This window comes from Camarhynchus parvulus, chromosome 14, assembly GCF_901933205.1.
Source record: "Camarhynchus parvulus chromosome 14, STF_HiC, whole genome shotgun sequence".
Classification (NCBI taxonomy): Eukaryota; Metazoa; Chordata; class Aves; order Passeriformes; family Thraupidae; genus Camarhynchus; species Camarhynchus parvulus.
In genome coordinates, this window is record NC_044584.1 from 15,544,501 (window position 1) to 15,559,130 (window position 14,630).

General features: G+C 37.2%; 1 protein-coding gene across 14 annotated transcripts in view; it reads right to left on the reverse strand.

Annotated features, from left to right (window-relative positions):
* RBFOX1 (RNA binding fox-1 homolog 1) overlaps positions 1–14,630 on the reverse strand; it is an 815,431-nt gene that overhangs the window by 4,388 nt on the left and 796,413 nt on the right. For 3 of the 14 annotated variants that reach the window (XM_030957844.1, XM_030957847.1, XM_030957850.1), the window contains one exon: positions 11,267–11,319. The exons of the other annotated variants lie outside the window; for them this stretch is intronic. In XM_030957844.1, the coding sequence (XP_030813704.1) occupies positions 11,267–11,319 (53 nt within the window). The remainder of the gene's footprint in view (positions 1–11,266; positions 11,320–14,630) is intronic. 14 annotated transcript variants of the gene reach the window in all.

Below are 14,630 nucleotides of genomic sequence, written 5' to 3' on the forward strand. Positions count from 1 at the left end.
GCACTGCACACAGAGCCTCCCTAAACCATGGCACAGCTGGAGCCTCAGATTGCAGCCCAGGTTCCTGCTACAACCAGGCAAAGCCAGTGGTGGGAAAATCAGATTTTTGTCATTTCTCCCCACACAAAATCCCTATAGCTGAAACTACTTCAGAGCTCCTTTTTCCCTGAGTCCCTGGTGCTCTGCCTCACCTTGGCACACAGAGCTCTGCTGCCCAGCCTGGGGGAACACAGGGAGCACCATCAGTGAGATGGACCTGCCAGCCAGGGACAGCTTCCACTGCAAGTGTCTCACATATTTCCCATAATCAAACAATTTTCATTTGCTCTCAGGTGTCACATAGACCAACAAAAGCAATCTTGTAATTACAGTGCTTTCTTGAATTAGAGGGCTAATGCAGCAAACAAGGTTTAACAATGCCCTTGATAGCTCTTAAAATAAAAAAAAATTGGTTTTTAGCCTTATGTGAACAGTAACCACAGACTGCTCTCATTCTCTGTAACTACCTTATTTTTCAGATACATGTACAAACTTACTTTTTTTGAAAAGAAGACAATTGTTCTATTTTATTATCATGCATTTGCTCCTCCACAAGCAGAATCTGATTAGTGGATTCTGAGCTAACCATCTGAGGGAAAACTGAGAAAGGAATGTTTCCATGGCATATGCAATCCTCCACCACCCACTACTGTGGGTCCTGGATGTGAGGTAGAGAAAAGGACCAAATTATCTGCACTACACATTCCCACCTACCCAGAGACATCTTCAAGGAGGGAGCAGAAATTACCATAGACAATAAATCCTTAATTCTCCATCTCACTGAGCCAACATTTCTCAGATTACGAGGCATTCCTTTCATATGGAAATCCAGCAAATCACCTCCTGTGACAACTGTGCCCACTAAAGTGCTCAGTATGGAAAAGACAGACTGAACATCCCTGTCTCTGACTCTGCACAAACATAGGGCCACACAGTCAGAGAAATCAAACGCTTTATCTTTTCCAATAATAGATAACCACACATCTTGAAAAAAAAAAAAAACAAAAAGTAGAAAACAATTCAGTAAGAACAAACTTCTAAGTGTACTGTTGCTCATACTCAGCATTTTGAATTAGACTTTTTGTTTTTTTCCCAGCAGGAGTGCAGCATTTTCAGCAAGTGTAAGAGTATCTAAGTTCTTATAAAACATTCTAAAGCCTGGATGTTTCACTTCAAAGTGCAACCATCGTGGCTGAAAGCCTTCCGTTGTACTGCCCTGTTTGCTTAGTAAATCCAAATTCCTATTAAGGGATAATACATTAAAAATGAATGAATTCATTTAAGCACCCCAAGTTCATGCGTGTGGGCTCTGTATCTCACCCACAGCTGTGTTTGCTTTAGATTTGGGTAGAAAAGTCTTCATTGCTATCAGAGGGATACATGAAATTCCAGGGGTAGCAGTGTGTTAGGCAATAGCTTTCCTGAAGACCTGGTCTAAAACTCAGGAAAATATGTGTAAAAGGCTTGTATAAAATACATTAGTTCCTCTTTTGCTTCCAAAGCATTCCTGAGTAAGGGATTCAATTTTTATACCAATTTTACTTAAATGCTTGGTATCTAAGAACACGTATCTTTAGAAATTACCCAACAAAGGAAATGGGCAATTCCCACTGGAAAAGCAAGGGAAGGAAAGTAGCTCACATCAGTCTGTGTTGGGTAAAGGACTTGGTGACTCTCTGAGCTGGAAAAGCAGTTTGAGAGTTCTTTGAGCAGGTTTGACACTGATCCCACACTCTGGAACCTCTCTGGTAGGAAGAACTTCCATAACCCTCAGCCTTGGAACCCTCCACATTAGGATTTAAACACAATTTGGGGATTTGAAATACTCAGTAAGAGAATTCCTTGTGTCTTGTTCACCTGCACTGAAGGGAAGAAGACATTGCTCTATGCCAATTTTTAAAGTCTGAGAATTTTGAATATCATTGTAATTTTAATTCTTTCCAGCCAAATTTCATTCCAACGGTAAGAAAATATCTAGGAAGGGAAAACTATTAATTTAAAGGTAGATATGTTTCCTTCATGACCTTAGTAACATGCAACAGGAATTGCATGTACTATTATTTTATATACTTTAATGCCATGATTATTATTTTTATATCAATGGGAATTAGTATATTTCCTTTGTTTTTCTTTCTTCCTGATTATCTGATATTGCTGCAATGCTGAGCAAGGGTTGTAAATCTATACCTGTAAAAAATACATTGATTTTGGTCCAGTGGTAGGGCGGCATTTTGCCTCCATCCTGCCTCTCATTCCTGCAGGGCCCTTGGCTGTGTCCCACTGCCTGTCAAACAAATTCCAACAGGCCACCTAGGATGGCATTAAATGGCCCAAATGCAAGGGCCTCTTGTAAGGAAGGACCAAGCCTGAACACCCAGGGCTCAGGCTGTATTAAATTATTACTGTATTTAAGCCAACTCCTGAAGCAACTGGCAATTTACAACATTGATGTAATATACCATGTTGCTAATAATATTATTATATCAATATTCAACAGAAATCTTGACCACTGATGGGAAAATATGGATAAACATGCACATTAAGCAATTTCAAAGGATGAAAATACAACTGTTTCAACCCAGTATTGACTTCTGAGTACATTTTTATTACCCTTTTTCCAAAGCAGCAATGACTTATTGTCAGTGTTTTACATTGCTTTTTTCATCCTTCTATATAAACCATGTCTCTTTTCTTAAAACAAGAGACGGGAAGAAATCCTAATGTGAGGACTGTGACCAAAGTTAATCCCTGTTCCTTAAAAAGAATGATTTATATTATAATAATGCTTTTACTGTGATATTAACGTAGAAATGTTATTGCAGAATTAGTGATGCTTATATTCTTGTTAAAATAACAAACACTTGTTTTTCTTTTACAGGATATTGAAATTCCACTTAAACAAATGTGTCCAATGTAAACACAAAATAAAACGTAAAAAGGAATCCTTCCAAATCTTCTGTAAAAGAAAATATATAAAATTAAACTGCAACATTTTCATTTCTGCACACTCCTGAATACACTTGACATATGTAAGCACAAACATGGATGAAAATATTTCCAGAGGGGAAAGAACACATGCTCAGATATTATCTGGGAAAAAGATGCATTGAAATTCCTCTGTGATGAATAGACTTTTTTTTTTTTTTTTCTCCTCAGGGTGACCTCTACCTTCAGAATATGATGGTTTTATTATGATTAATAAATTTCATTTCCACAGAGGAAAGGAACAGTGTCAGCTTAAACTTAAAGCAAGTGGGTTTCTTTTTAAATGCTAATTTTTAAACACGCCCTTGCATGACACCAAATTTAGAAGCTCAGAAGGTTAGCAGAATAGATTCTGATTTCCAGGCTGAAAATAGGAAGAAGGATTTAAACTATATTGTCACACTGCAAATCAGTAAGCTGCCTCAGTCCCACACACACTGCTTCACTTACTCACTGCTATGCCAGCCTGCTTACTTCTCATTACAATTAGTGGCATTTAAATGCTTTGTGATCATTTGCACTGCAAATTATCATTCTAGGTAAACAACTTACTGAAATTTAGGACCTGCCAATGGTGAGGTGGTGAATAAATTAATAGTCGATGCCATTCTCTGCGTCTTTTACAGGATGATAAAACAATATATCCAAAGCAATATGCACAAATTCTTGTCTCAGAACACAGCTGGTGAACAATTTTGATGCATCACTAACCAGAATAAGGTATGCTCCTCTATTTTCCACTGTATCTGGGACAAGTATTCAGGACAACATGGGAGAAAATATGTTTGCTAGCATTTTGTTAACACACTGACACTGGTTCTTAAAAAGCTGGACAAACAACTTCCTGGGAAATAACTGAGAAAAACCCCAATGTAGCCATGCTAACTTCTACAAATGTAGCCATAAGCTATCCACCAATAGATGGCATGATCTTTATTTATGCTATGCCTTAATTTCTTCAATCATTTACAGCAGAGGGTTTAAAAATGCTAAAATACTACATAAAAGGACAATTTGTTGTTCATTGATCAATTTTTTTAAGTAATTTATAAAGGGAAATTGTGGGATTTATTTTGTTAGGGCGTTTGAAAGGGAGTATCTCTCTAAATAATCAGTAGTAGGTGTTGTTGAAGTCTCTAAGAATTGGGGAATTCTGTGCCTCCTTGATAATAAATGCCATTTCAGGATTTTAAATTCTTTAGTAGTATGGCTGCATTTCCATACACATCTGGGATAGACAGTGGAGCTCCAATACTGGACACACTTAGAAGCTCCTAAACAACATACACACTAACTAATAACCACAAAAAATATGAACCACATAAAATATGAACCAAGTTAACACATTTTCCTCAAGTGATTTGAGAAGTATAGAAGGAGAAGTTTAAAGAATTTGATACACTTGTTTTACTTATCATTATCAACTGCCCTCCATTTTCTCAAATCTAATATTGCTGGAGGAACTGCAGAAAATTACGAACTTGCCTGAGAGGTATAAATAGAGAAGTTAAAACTTGGTCACTACTTCAGATCAAACCCTGACCTCAGCCATGCTACAAGCAAAGCCTGAGTGCCACTGGGAAGCTCATCTTTCTAACTTTTCCCCAACATTATCCACTCTTTACCCACTTTAATTGCAATTGAACAATCAAGTAATAAAATTGCTTCTGGAAGGAATACAAGGAAAGCAAGGGTTACCTGGCCTCAATACCACATAAATGCAGAAATTATTCCAATAACTAATTTGGTGCTCTTCCTCTTGGTCACAGAACTAGGATGATCCCAAGAGAGACGACACCAGCAGCACAGCTCCTCCCTGTGCACACCAGTCACACACCACACTGCTGAGCAGTATTTTAGGCTCAGTGGCCCAAACCTGTGCAGCAGGGTAGCCCTTTAACATAAAATTCATCCCACTGTGGTAGGATGGTGTCTGCTTGTGGTGGTCAAAGAACATTCAACCAATTAATTAACTGCATTTTAGATATTAACACCAAGGGACTGTGGGCATTTCAGGCACCTGAATCACCAACAGGTCTCTCTCTACCTCAGAGGGCAAATGGACAAAGACGTCTCTGAAGTTTTTTTACTAAAGATCAAGGAAACTGAAATCTGCTGATAAAAACAATTTCCAGGCATTTGCCTTGATTGGAGAGCTTAAGAATGCTAAAATTCTCCTTGCCAAGTGTTGAATGCACGCTATCAAGCACTGAGGTCACTGTACAAGGCAGGACCATCACATACTTTATTCATAGCATCCTCCTCTTCCATGACCTATAATGCGCTACAGATTTGTGATGTGGAGCAGAGAAAGAATTGGGAAGTGACAGGCAGCACAATAAGGAGTGAAACTTCAAGGTGTACTGCAGGGCTGAACTCCTGTGTGCCTGCAGAGCCATAAGGGATTTTTATCACTACACTACTAACGCATTCCTAGATTTTCTCAGAGATAATAAACTTGACCAGGGTCTACCATGGGTAGAGGGCAATAGTGAAAGGTTTCCATGAAAGGATGTTCATAAATATGTCATTGATGAAATATTAAAAACATTGTTTACTTTTTCCTGCAAGTTGGGGAAAACAGAAAGTAGAGAAGCCTATGCAGACTTTCCTGTAGAGATGAATGTCCAATTCTTGGCTGTTTACTTATGTATGTCACATCTCAGTTTGGCCACTTAATTTCCTTGCTAATTGACAGGCATGTTTTGCAGAAGTTTCACTGATACTCAGATGTGGTTTTAATTTTGCTTCTGTTTGCTAGCCTGTATCTTCTTTTAAAATTTGTGAGATGTTTGCAGCCAGCCAAAGCTGAACTGCCATCTTCTAAAACATTTAAATCAATATGATTGATACTGGTTAATTTGCAGAAACATAGAAGGGTAACAACCAGCAGCACAGGTGACTTTTCCCTGAGCTGATGCTGGATAACTGCAAACTGGAGCAATCCTAAGGACAAATCTCAGCTTAAGAGCCCTCATTTAGCTTCAGTCTTGCTGTGTGGATTCACACCAGGGTGGGAATTGAAGCTGATGCCTAGTCAAAAGTCAAACAGAATTCTATGCACCACCACCTTTCTGTGTAGCTTCTATCCAAGAAACTTAGAATGTTTTTATAATCTTCATTTAAAAAAGCCACTGGGGAATCTGAGGCTTGCCATCAGGTGACACCTAAACCCAACTCTATTCCAATGAAAAGAAAGCATTTCTTAGGTCTGTAAAACACTTGCTTAATACTATTGCTGTTATATTTAGGGCAATAAAGCTTGAAGAAATTCTTACCTAGTGCAATAATAAATACACTGGATACATTATTTATAAAATTTTAAAGCAGTCTATTGTGATCACGTATAAAATTCTGCAACCATGGCGTTGTTTTATGCGTTATTTATAGCATTGTTTTATTCATTTGCAATATGATAATCTCAAGATATTAAAACTGAATCCTTGCTCATTTAATGGACTTGTATACAGGCATCCATACATGCACACACACAAATCATCTCTCATGTGCTCTACTTTTAGCCTACCAGAGAAAAACCAATCTAATTGCTTCATTAAAAAACCAGCCCAGGAGATGCACACGTGCCTACAGGCACTTGTTGAGGACAAACACAGATGATTCACTATTTCTGTTATCAAAGGAGCTTCACATTGCAAATCCTCCATTTACAAATGGCAGGACCTCAGCTTTCCTTAATCTCGTGGTGTTGTCACGTTTGAGCAGCCATGCGAACTGACCCAGAACCGCAAGCGCCGGGCAGGCAAGCTGGCACACAGGCAGTGACAGCCAGGGCTGGCAGAAAGGAATTCATCAAACCTCATCAAAGGAGAACAGAGCATAATCAAAGTGTTTACTGATTTTTATCAACTGGCCCAATAGCTGAACATCTTCAGCACGCAACTACCCAGAGCAGTAAAAGCTGTGACAAATGGAATTCCGTATAAGGGACTATTTATAGCAGCAGTAAATGCAAGTTTAAACTGCCAACATAAAGGACACTTGAATTTATAGAAGAAGTTTAATTTTGTGCATTAGTGCAACATTTCTTAGTCTTTCCAGAGCAAAAACTTCAGTATCTGCCATTTTTCACAGGGAACAGCAGTACAGCCTTAAATAAATACTAGAACAGAAACCATACAGATGCTCCTTCATCTTCATTTTTATTTGATTAGCAGAAGAGCATAGCATAATAATAAAAGCATCTCACAGAAAATGGTTATTTTCCCAAACTGCTTCATGAAATGAAGTCAAACCCATTGGCAGCAATAGTAAAAGGGAAGAACCTCTCTCAACTGAGCATATGTCTTCAAGCAGTAATTCTAACAGGCTAAAGAAACACCTCTGAAGCTGCATTCTTCCAGAGAGTTTGGATTGAACTCTTTCAAATCCCATTGTAAGAGTATGATCTAATCACTATCTCCTACCAGACACATGAACAGGTCAATGAGATGCATACAAATTTGTCTGGTAAAAAATTGACCAGCTGCAATTATTTATGCACCAACCCTGGCAGAGGTAGGTTTGCCACAACAGGCACTGCAGCCATTCTAAGCACTTCATCAAACATTAATTTGTTTTAAATCAGTATCTCCATATTTGCTATTGTTCAATGAATTCAATTTGTGGCAGTGTTAGTGCTGACAGGTTAATGATAGTATACAGGGAAATTGCAATGACTGGAGCAATTGCATTTGTTAAAAATGGCCAATATTCTCTTCAACTATTTCAATAGCACAAACCCCACGGTTTGCTTATTGAAACTGCTTGCTTTTATTCAACATCTTTCCTGGAGTTATGAAGTTAAACCTTTCAAAATGTTTAATCTATTTTGGAGACTGTATCTTTCTCCAAATCGAGGTCAGTAACTGAATTTATGACTGTCAACTTCTAAAGCTTTATAAAGCATTTCTTTTGCTTGCATGCAGACACACACAGAATCCTTCCTCCTGGGACTGATTCTGCTCAAAAATGTAAATAAATACAGCCACAATTGGACAGGTGTTATATCCACTTCCACCATACTTCATTCCAAATTCAGCTTTATATAAACCCTTGCCTTTCTCTCTGTTATTTCAAAATCATAAACTGCAAATACACTTGGGAGAAAAATAATACCAAGCATGCATCACCACTGGATTTTTTTTTTGTTGTTGTTGTTTCTACATAAAGGCTGGATAATAGTTAAAAACTGGAAGAGGAGAGAGAGATAATCTAAAATAATAACCCTGTCCCATTTTTACACAAAAAATATAAAATGTCATTTGCAGGTACATCTGAGAATGCACTTGCAAAAGACACTAAAAATGCTTTTTCTTTCCAAACTATGAATTTTGATGTTACAAAACCTAAAAGCAAAAAAAATAATAGATTGAGCACTGATTTGAAAAATTCACTAAGAATGCTAAAGCTGCAAAATGAACAATGTTCTGTAACCAACAAGTAAATAAGCCACAGGTTTATTCTGGGTCTCATTCTGATTTATCCAGAGACTGACAGGCCAGCTGCCCATTGCCCCCATCAGACAAGAACCCCAGGATTAATTCTCCCCTAGTGCAACTATAGTCAGGAATTTGCTAAAGGAAGGTCCTCAGAGATCCTTGTTAAAATTCCATCATCAAACCAAGAGGAGTTTCTTAGTTTCCCTGTCTCTGTTCTAGTTCAGATCTGCTTGCAAACCCTTTAATCATGTCTGCCAGAGAAGATCTATCCCAGAAGTGCAGAACTTCTCTTCTGAACAGTAATTATTTTTAGCCTCAGAATGCACTGGATGCAATGAAGAGTGAAATGCTTTTAAATTTCCCATGGAAGGATCCCTCTGTCAGATAGCTGAAGAGGTTTCCCTTCCGTAATGTGCATTCAAGAACAGAGATACACAAATAAAAATGTGTTTATGGACACAAATCACTCATTAATACATTTATCTACTCAAATTACTGTATTCCCAAATAAAAAAAGATACAAAGACACCATGTGGCTGAGGGCTAAGTATCCTCTGGCAGGAATGATGAAGGATTGAGAAGAAAAGAGTGAATATTACCAGCAGAACCACCCAAGACCTCCCATTTCCAATTCATGATCAAGTTTCAACCAAAGCTTTACTTGTTATATATTACTATTTGAAATCCACAAACACGCCCATCCTTTACAGGGAGGCAATACAAATTTACATATACTCACATTTCAAACACTGAGCATGTTTATAAGTATCTTCACTTGATATCAACTTTACAAACACAGTGGAATTACTGTCATTGAGTTTAGGAGCACTAAAAAAGCACTATAAAATCATACTGCAGGTGTTTTGCATGCATCTGAAAAACCACAGGAAGGTTAGTTTTGGTTCTCAAAGTATCTCTATGTTTGCTCCATGTATTAAAACATAAAACATCAGATAATAAAAATAGTTGGAAGTCAACTTACAAATCCAAAAGACCAAATTCGACTTTAGCAATTTGACTCACAGGAATGCAGGCTGGAGAATTACTTTTTTATTAAGCCAAAAGTCATTTAAATTCTAGTACTGAAACTTAGGTATATAAGAAACAGCAGGTACAGGTTTTTCAACACCTTTCTCCTTCATATTTAGTGAAAAAAAAGTCACCTATAGTCACCTGTGATGGATGTGTTCATCATATGCTCAAAACCATGCCTAGCAAAAATACCTTATTGTTGAATCAATTCAACATAGGTAATCAACTGGTAAACTGAAAAGTTTTAATAAATACATACAGAGATCCATTTTCTTTTATGTAAAATTTACTGAAGGCACTGATAAATGAAAGTTATATTTTATATAAATAATATATTTTTGATTGGAATTCTAAAAAAGTAATATATGGAATATCTGTAATAAAGTCTTGGGCACTTAAATTGTGCCTGAATTGAGAGAGAAAAAATTCTTTACTAGAACAAGAATTATTGCTTAGAAGGGTTCACTTTGCAAAACTGGACCCACAGACCCCACATGTAACTTAAGAATTACAAGTTTAAAAATTGCTAAAATAAATATTTTATTCATACTTAGTAAAGTTTAGATTTACAAATTAGCAGCCTCCCTACCACAGCTCACTTCAATGAAGAGCTGAGCAGGAAGCTCAAGTGAAACAACCAAAGCCAAAATCCAAGTTGAGTGATATGAAGAATGTGACAAATGTTGGCTTCTCAAAATGTATTTACTTCATAATTTATAGGACTTGGAAAAATCTATGTTAAACCAGGTTTTACTACAGAAGAACTTTTCAGGTTACCACCAAAAATGCTACAGCTAGCATAGAGATTAAGACAATTTTAGCATATTTTGGGTTTATCTATGATCATCTTTTCCATAAATAAATGTTCGCTATTTGTTTCTATGTAGATAATCATAAACAGAAATCTCGTCACCTTTCATTTCTTTCTGCTAATATAAAACTCTATCAACAAACACTTCTTAATACCAACATTTGATTTCACACTATATACCATTTCATCCTTCAATATGAGAAGTTCTATGAACTAGATTTTTGCATATTACTTGCAGAATAAGTCCCAGCACCATTACTGTTTATTTTAGCCTTTTGATTTCTTATGTAGCAACATAAACCATCCTTACCTGAATTAAGACTAAGCTTGTTCAAACTCTATTGCTTAAAAGAGAGAAAACCTCTTGACATATTCAATATATTTAAATAATATAAATAAAACCTTTTAAAAACATTTTCATTCTTCTGTACCCATGGCTTACAACATGATAGTACATGGAGACTTTTTACTTACTAGAGAGCGATCCTCTGAAGGCACAGACCCTCTCTCCCACTATCTCATCCATAGGATAGACTTTGTGAGTGCTTTAGGGTCTGCAATACCCTCGTGGGCATCATTTGCCCCCAAAGAGTTGAAAAGAAAATTGTTACATCTATAGCACTTACAATGTCCTGCACACATCTAAGCCTTGGCTCTTCTCACCCATTCTGTTTGGTTTGACTTCTGAAAGTCACACTCCTGAAGCTTTTATCAGAAGGTTTAACATATCCTTACACACTAGGCCATACCTTAAACTGGAAACAAAACACCAAAGTCAGCAAAATAACCTAATGGCTTTTATATGGCAGAACCTATAGGCTGAAGCTATAAATTCATTAAACTATCCCCAAGATTTATACACTATGGACTTTCCTAGGCTTTGTCTTACGATTAAATGCAGCATGTGAAAAAGGATATTGAGACCTGGATGGATGCATCAAGAAGTATCAATGATTGTTACCTGCAGAGGTGTTACAAGAAATTTCATCTGCTGCAACGAAGACGAATTGATTTCTGCAAGAGAAGATAAAATTCACAATACTGCTTGCTGACTGGGAAATGTGCTAGCTGCCAATTGACTTGATGTTTACAGATGGGGTAGGGGAAGGGTGCTTAATTTTAATGAATGTAGCAAGAAAAAGTGTTGAGTAGTATAGAGTTTATAAGGATCATGAGGTAGACATGCTGGGATCTTTTAAATGAAATAATGGTGACATTTGGATATGGACTATGTACAAACTCTTGCATTGGAAGCTTCATGTTTAGTGTTACAGATATGTCAATATATTTATGAAGTCTAATAAAAATAAAACAATATATTGATATTAAAGGGCACTACTGCAAAATATGTAAAAAGCGCTTTTGAAAAAAAATTAAATTGCAATTTACTTTGTGCATCTGAAAGGAGGATATTGAAATTAAAATATTTTGCTTTTTCTGTCTAATATGACTACAATCAGAAAATTAATTTTTCTGCTATTTATTAAAAAATGACATAGTATATTCTCATATACTGTCATCCAAATACATAGAAAAGTCTTTTGCAGAATCTTAGGAGAATAAGCTAGAGATATAATTTAATATAAACCTTCTCTTGCAAAATTCTTTTTTTAAACCAGGTAACATAAAAAGTGAAACTCTAAATGCACTAGTATTTCAAAATGCAGAAAACTTCATTATGGCACAAATCCTGCTTTGTCCTTTCTGAAATCCAGGCAACCAGGATTTGTGTTAGTGGAAACCATGTTGAAGGATTAACATCCAATGATTCCTTTATTGCATACACACAGCTGCCTCGGGGTATTTTTGTGTTGTGCAGGGTTAATGAACCCGGCTGCAGAGTTAACACTCGGGTCTGGTTTCCTCCCAGCCCCTGCACTGCCAGGCACAGCAAAACCTGACCCTGAGCTTTGCACAGCCTTAATGCCAGCCTAACAGCCAGGAGCCAAGGGATGCAGGCTAAGGAGTGCCCGGGAAAACAGCTCTGCAAGCTTTGAGTGCTGAGCATCCTGCCGAAAACACCATGCAGCAGCAAACGTCCCTCAGGGGCAGCAAAACCAGCCCGAGTTAAGCCCTAAGGGAACAAAATCTATTTCTATTACTTCACCTCCGACGTATCAAGAGATTTCAAATTCTCGTTTAGAAATCTGTGAACCTTGTTACTTAGAGGTTCACATTCTAAGGGGGGGAAAAAAAATAAATCCAAAACAAAACAAGGAATCTGCAATCTGCACTGCAGGCACAGGGTTGCACAGGTCCAAAAGCAGATCATTGCCTCTGCCCTAGCAGAAATACTGACACTGGTGAAGTTAGTGATCCAATTGCACATTCTTGCATTTTCAACTGTTCATTAAGTTCAATTAACAGCTTTGCTCTTTATTTTGTCATCTGCAACAGTTTCAAGAGCTAATGAGATTTACCTAACAATTAATGCTAAATACATGAATTTAAAAAAGCAAAAACAAAAACAAAGGGGGATAAATTTTACATTATAAATACAGAATACTCGGTATTTCATAGGTAGCATAATTTGTCACTGTATTTACTGCTACCACCTCTGTGATAATTATAGACAGGGAAAGTTAGAGCCAGTAGCAATGCAGATTTACCAGCTACTGTTTTACAGAAAATCCTTCTAACTAATTTCTGTGAAGTCGTTAAACTGCCCTCTCATCTAAATGAAAAGATCACTTTTCCTTAAAAACTGGCTCTAAAGTGGTTACTGAGAAGTTCCTTTTGTTCCTCTCAGTTCAGAACCCTGGAACATTTAGCCACAGAGTCTCTATTTTCAGATGGTAAAATACAGAATTATCTGCAAGAGTAATATGCTAGCACGTCCAGGAAGACCCCAGAACACTAATGCAATTTTTCCTTTGGAATGAAAATATTATTTAAACTGTTCTGAAATATTTTTTTTTTTTAACCAAATCTTTACTAATTGCTGGGAAAAAACTAATTTTAAAAAAATATTAAATAAACACAAAGTGATACCTATTTAAACAAACAACTACTATAACATCTCTTGTTATACTGCTTCATAGGAAAAAAATTATTTTGCTTTTGTAAAATGAATTTCATAACTCCACACATAACTTCTAAAAGTATGAAGTTACATATTGGTCAGCACAGCAACTGTGAGAAAGAAAAGCCTAGAGGCTGGAGTCCAATAAGCCAGTTCAATATTTTATAACTAATTAGGTGTTATTTGTAGCAATTCCTAGAAATTCTTAAGCACTTTGACGGCTTTAATGCTCTTACAGTGGCAGGAGTTATTTAGCTAAATTCCACAATGCTGTTTACATAGACCCAGAGGGGAAGTTGCTCATCAGAGGCATCCCAGGTATCCCAGCTGATGGCTACAGCAAGGGTTAATCCTCTGTGTGGGCGCCCCAGAGGCTGCAGAAGGAGCCCTTAGGAGTGAAGCTGGCTCTGTGGGGCACCAGATCCCCTCTGCCCTAAAGCAGGAGGGGAGCAGAGGCGCCAAAGCACAGCTCACCTTGCCCAGTGCCCAGCAAGTGTGGAGTGCTCCCTTTAAGGAGCAATTCTGTGCACCAACTCTGCCCAGCATACAAGGCTTGACAATCTCACAAGGAGGATATGATGAAAATTCATGATGCATTTTAGGCTGGTTTAGTGTTCCTCATCACTGCTACACTTTAAATGATTCAAAAAGGTGCAGGAATTGTAAGCAGACCCAACTTTATTATACAATAAGCCCTGCTCAATTAAGATACAGAATCACTTCCATAATTTAATTTGTGCATTAACAGTGAAAGTATAGGACCAAATTTTTACTGTTCACTGGTTAATACTTCAGATGTAAAAGAGAACACCAATTTAAATAAAAGGAACTTTCTTTTTTTAAATAAAATTTTAAAAGTTGTTACTGGCTGTGAGATTAAAAAAAAAAATCAACAAACCTAAACAAACCTGAAAGGATAACATGATAAATACATTGACCTGAATGTTGGATATATCCAACCTGCCAGATCCTCACACCCTGGGCTAAGTGCAATCCTTTTAAGTGCAGGAGTGGCACCTCTTGGCAGTCTGAGCTCTCTGATGTCTCCCAGACAGTGTGGGTCAGGAATCTGTGCTGCAGGGACTCCAAATGGCTGAGTTCCATCCCAGCAGCTCCTTCCCAAGGGCAAACACTCTGCATACTACTGCTTCTCTCAAGCCCATATATCAATTTTTATCTCTTCTAGCAAATTGAAAACTAACTCATTTTTTACCAGTATGGTAATAAAGACGGTTTTAAATTTTGAAAAAAAAAATGTTTAAGCATTTGATATATATCCTAAATTCAAACAAGAACAGAAGGG